This window comes from Dipodomys ordii, unplaced genomic scaffold (assembly GCF_000151885.1).
Source record: "Dipodomys ordii isolate 6190 unplaced genomic scaffold, Dord_2.0 Scaffold85, whole genome shotgun sequence".
Lineage (NCBI taxonomy): Eukaryota > Metazoa > Chordata > Mammalia > Rodentia > Heteromyidae > Dipodomys > Dipodomys ordii.
The window spans coordinates 2,489,417-2,494,725 of record NW_012267301.1 but is presented as its reverse complement, the minus strand read 5'-3'; the positions used below and the strand labels follow the sequence as shown (position 1 = coordinate 2,494,725).

General features: G+C 52.5%; 1 protein-coding gene across 2 annotated transcripts in view; it reads left to right on the top strand.

Annotated features, from left to right (window-relative positions):
* Positions 1–4,742, top strand: part of Ndst1 (N-deacetylase/N-sulfotransferase (heparan glucosaminyl) 1) — a 45,441-nt gene extending 40,699 nt beyond the window's left edge. For both annotated transcript variants that reach the window (XM_013025556.1, XM_013025557.1), the window contains 3 exons: positions 1,115–1,224; positions 2,665–2,767; positions 3,539–4,742. In XM_013025556.1, the coding sequence (XP_012881010.1) occupies positions 1,115–1,224; positions 2,665–2,767; positions 3,539–3,658 (333 nt within the window). In that variant the 3' untranslated portion in view covers positions 3,659–4,742. The remainder of the gene's footprint in view (positions 1–1,114; positions 1,225–2,664; positions 2,768–3,538) is intronic.
* Positions 4,743–5,309: the final 567 nt, after the last annotated feature.

Below are 5,309 nucleotides of genomic sequence, written 5' to 3'. Positions count from 1 at the left end.
AAAAAAAAAAAAAAAAGAGTCTCATGGCCTTTCCCACTCAGGCTGGCTTTGAACCACAATCCTCAAATCTCAGTCTCCTGAGTAGCTAGGATTACAGGCATGAGCCACAAGTGCCCAGTTTTTTTTTGGTCAGTCATGGGGCTTGAACTCTGGGCTTGGGTGCTGTCCCTGCACTCTTCAGCTCAAGGCTAGCGCTCTACCACTTGAGCCACAGCGCCACTTCCAGTTTTTTAGTGGTTTATTGGAGATAAGAGTCTCACGGACTTTCCTGCCTGGGCTGGCTTGGAACCACAATCCTCAGATCTCAGCCTCCTGAGTAGCTAGGATTACAGGTATGAGCCATCGGCGCCTGGCTTTTTTTTTTTTGCCAGTCCTGGGCTTGAACTCAGGGCCTGGGCTCTGTCCCTGAGCCTCTCTGTGCTTGAGGCTAGCACTTTACCACTTGAGCCATAGCATTAACTTGCCAGGGCTGACCTCAAACCATGGTTTCCCAGTCTCCATCTCTCAAGTAGCTGGATTACTGGCTTGGGTCACCATGCCTGACTCATATGAGGTCTTTTAAAAAGCCTTTAGAGATTGGGGGAGGAGCATGGTATGTGGACTAGAAGCTTGGTGACAGGCTAGAAGGGAGAGGCTGTAGGGTTTTTTGTTTTTGTTTTGCCGGTCCTGGGGCTTTGAACTCAGGGCCTGGGCACTGTCCCTAAGCTTCTTTTGCTTAAGGCTAGCACTCTACCACTTGAGCCAGAGCGCCACTTTGGGCTTTTTCTGTTTATGTGATACTGAGGAATTGAACCCAGGGCTTCATACATGCTAGGCAAACATTCTACCACTAAGCCACATTCCCAGCCCTGAGGCTGTAGGTTTTTGAGGGTGGGTTACGTTTGGTGATTGATAGGTTAAATTCTGGGAGAGGACAGCGTGGCTCAGGGTTGCTGGCAGTGAGCAGAGATCGCACACAGAGGACAGCATTAGGCATGGAGGCCTGCCATTCCAGGGTGGAGGAGGAAGTAAACTCAAGCTCTCAGGGTCCCAATTTGCAGCCGGACCTGTACCTGCCAAGATAGCAGCTGAACCCAATTGCTCAGGTGGCCTTTCTCTCTTTCCTTCTTTTCAGATTCTGGTCTTGGATGGCAAACTGCTACGAACAGAACCTGCCAAAGTGATGGACTCAGTGCAGAAGTTCCTCGGGGTGACCAACACCATTGACTACCACAAAACCTTGGCGTGAGTAGTGCATGGCCTAGCCTTGCCCAGGCACCCAGGCTAAACGAAACAAATAGCAGCAGAGGCTCCCCAGGCCTCCCAAATCCCAAAACTTGAATGATGACACAGGTTAATTAGAGTTGGCAGACATGATAGAGCACACACTGCCCTGCTGGTTATTCAGAAGAAAAGCTAAGGTGGCAGTACCTTAAGAGAAGCAGATGATGAACCTGTTCTGTTCTGGTCAGCCTATCCTGGAGTATCTTCAGTTAGTTCAGATTGGGTCAGACATTTTTAGTGTTTTGTCAGTTGGTCAGACCAGCAACGGGCAGTTCCAACTTCCATAAAGGTTTTTCTAGCATTGGGCTTAGACTTAAAAGTGCAATTTCTTTAGACTTAGACTTAAAATAATTTCCCACTCACCTGAAGTGCAGGTGTTGAGAATGCCTCTGCACAGCCGGTAGGTGCTGCCTGTGTGAGAGGCTCAGGGTAGGAGAGGCTGCCAGAGGATGGGGGCCTAAGAAAATGGAGGGAGAAGCCACCCTCCCTGGCTGCTTTCTTGGCAAAGTCCTGCAGTAAGAATATTCCCTTGCCAGGCACTGGTGGCTCATGCCTGTAATCCTAGCTACTCAGGAGGCTGAGATCTGAGGACCAGGATTCAAAGCCAGCCTGGGCAGGAAAGTCCATGAGACACTTATTGTCAATTACCACTCAGAAAAAGCCAGAAGTAGCACTGGCTCCAGTGGTAGAGTGCTAACTTTGAGCAAAAGATACTCAGGGACAGTACTGAGGTCTGGAGTTCAAGCCCTAGGACCAGCGGAAGGGAAAAAAAAAAAGAATATTCCCTCTGCTCCTGATTGTACTAGAGATGGAAGGTGGAAGAGGAAAATTGATCCCACAGGGATGGACTGTGGTGTCACTGATGCATGGCTGAGGAACTCAGACTCATCACTGCCTGTGACCTGCTTCAGTCCTTGAGGCTTTGAGCCTTAGCCATCTATAGCTTGGATGTAGGAGAGGATCTCCAGCCTTTTAGGAATGCTGAATAGAAAGAGAGCATGTGGATGGAGCCCATGTCTCAAAGTTTGTATACGGAAAGTGCTCTGTCAGTGTCACTGGTAAAGGGGTCTTCTTGAGTAAGCATGGTGCTGCTTACTACCGAGTTGCAAGATGCTCAGAAGGCACCTCTGAGGATTGTGGGAAGGGGAAGCATCCTCTTGTGGATCTTGGGAGGAGGTAGGGCAGGAGCCTTGGAGCATGAAAGGCGCCTTTTGTAGGAAGAAGGGCAGGTGTGGAGTGGAGCCCAGGCAACACGTAGGCCAAGAGATAACATATGTCAGTCCACAGTCTTCGTGGCCCATGAGTGTGAGGGACACAGACATTCTCTTCTGGGTGCAGACCACAGGTGGGGAGGAGGAGGCAAGGCCTCTGGCTCCCACCCACAGGCTTCCACTTCCACAGGTTTGACCCAAAGAAAGGATTTTGGTGCCAGCTGCTTGAAGGAGGAAAAACCAAGTGTCTGGGCAAAAGCAAAGGCCGGAAATATCCAGAGATGGACTTGGATGTAAGTGGTGGACATAGTGCCAATGGCAGTCGCATGAGTGGGAAAGTCCTGCGTTGGAGGACCCTCTGCCCCTACCTCCTCACCCAGGCATGGTGGTGGCATTTCCCAAGAGGAGGTTCTGGTGACTCAAGACTATCATCCTAGCTCATCAGTAGGCTGAGATCTGTGTGATCTCTGTTTGAAGTGAACTTGGGTTACAGGCTTGGCTCAAGTGCTAGAGCACCAGCCAAGCAAGCTCAATATCTAGTACTAACGGGAAGAAAAGAGGAGGAAATATGGTGAGGCATGAAGGGTGAGGGGCTCATTGCCTTCAAAGACTGGAGGGTTGGAGGATGAAGCAGATGGTGTTCTCTGCCTGAAGACACTCCTTCAGGGGAGGTGACACACACCAGGGGCCAGGGCTCAAGGCAGGGAGGGCTTTGTGCAGGACGGGGGTGCACGTGTATGCAGTGGACATTTGGAAAGGGTGTCTAAGGGACTGAGGTGGTAGAGAAGGCCTCCGTGGCAGGAGCACATGGAGTTTGGGTTCACAGAGATAGGCTGTTCTCCTAGGAGAGTGCAAGGACACACAGGAAAGTCATAAAGGTCAGCATGTTTTCCTCTTCCTCTGCCTCTGGTTTTGATGAATGCTCTTTCCTCCTTGACACTATGAGTTCTATTTCAGTCCTCCTCCTAAATGGTAGTTTCCTCTGGAGGCTTCTGTTTGGGGCAAGTTAGAGGCCCTGTGTGCGTCTGAATGCTGCCCTCCCCTGAGCCATCTTTCTGTTGCAGTCCCGAGCCTTCCTGAAGGACTATTACCGGGACCACAACATCGAGCTTTCCAAGCTGCTCTACAAGATGGGCCAGACGCTGCCCACCTGGCTGCGGGAGGACCTCCAGAACACCAGGTAGCCCTGGCCACGGCAGGCAGACTGGACACCTGTGAGCTCGTGGCAGCAGGGGCGTCCTGCTGCCTGAGCCAGACTGACCTGCAGAGAGGGGAGCCAGGCCAGCCGAGCACAATGAGCAATACTCCGTGGAGGCCCGGCCAGGGCCAGGAGCAGCCCAGCGGGTCTGCGAGGGCCTCCGAGCACCGCCTGCCGGATATGTGGCCTGCAGGACCTCCCTGGCACCAGAGGTCCATTCCGTTCACAGCCTCGCTGCAGAGGCCCCTTCTGGTTGGTGGAAGGCCACTTTTCTGGTGAGAAGGAGTCCCGAGAGACTCCTTCCTGTCCCTCACTGTGTTCTACCACCCTGTCCTCTCCTCCATCCTGCGGCTCCCTGCTCCCTCAGGTATCCCCTCAGTATTAGCTGCCAGAGCCCTGTCCTCCGAACAACAGGGAGAGGAGCCTAGCGGGGCCTTTTGCCAAACCAGGGGGAGAGACTCGATGCTTCCCTGAGTATTCCAAGCGAGGACCTTCTGAGGAATCAGAGGTAGCCCCTGGATGTAAGTGTCCCCCCTGAGAAGGCGCAGAACCTCCACATTTGGGTTAACACTGACACATCTCACCTTCCTTTTTGGAGAAAGAATCTCTGGTTGCTTCGGTATCCCACCCAGTGCCCAGGGTGTTCTGCAGGTCCCAGGCCCTGCCACGGGGCCTAGAGACGCAGGCCTCATGGCTGTTCCCTTTCTTCACCCTGGATGTGACGTGTGGTGTTTCCTGTGGTGAAAGGCTGAGGTGGGCCTGCGGTCTGCCCGTGTCCATGCTCCTGTGTACGTATACCATCCCCACACCTACTGCCTTGGCTGGCAGACCGGTGTCCACAGTTTTGCCCCCAGTGACCTGTGGCTGAGGGTCCCCAGAGACCTCCCTGTTAACCTCCCAAATACTAAGAAGCTAAAGTATTTTAATATTTTGTTTTTGTTTTTTTTTTTTCTTGGTGCCAGAGTTTATACCCTGGGTGCTGGGGTCGCACTGTGTTAAATATATATATATATATATATGTATGTGTATATATATGTATGTATACATGCATGTATATACACACATATGTATGTAATGTGTATATATATATTATATTTTTTTGGTTGGGTTTGTTTTTAATTCAGTCGTTACACAATGATGCAGCCCAGCTCGAAGGTGGCACATCCTAGTGCTGGAGGACAAGATGGAAGGGAGGAGGGAGGGCGCTTCTTTGCATGACTGGGCCTCAAGGAGTCAGAATGAAGGTGCCCAGGTCTCTGCTCCTCCTCCATGTGCCACTGCTGTCCTGGGGCTGTCCCAGGGGATGAGAGGGGTGATGCCAAAGGGAAGATCAACTCTCTCCAGGAGTTCGGGCTTCAGGTATCCCAAGGCCCTGGGGGGAGGGTGGTCAAAGGGAATAGTGGGGCTGGGGCAGGAACGTTGGGGCCCAGAGCTGGCCTGCCCCTGCCCCCCCTCACATGGTGCTAGGTTGGGAGCTACCCTGGGAGTGGGCGCCAGGGCCACCACAGTCTCTGGGCTCCTCGCAGACACAGTATCCCTGGGCTGTTGTCTGCTTGGGTTCCACTCTCCCCTTCCTCTCCCCTTTAACAATGTGAAGTGACTGAGGCTGGGGGTGTCTTTCTCTGGCCCCCTCCACT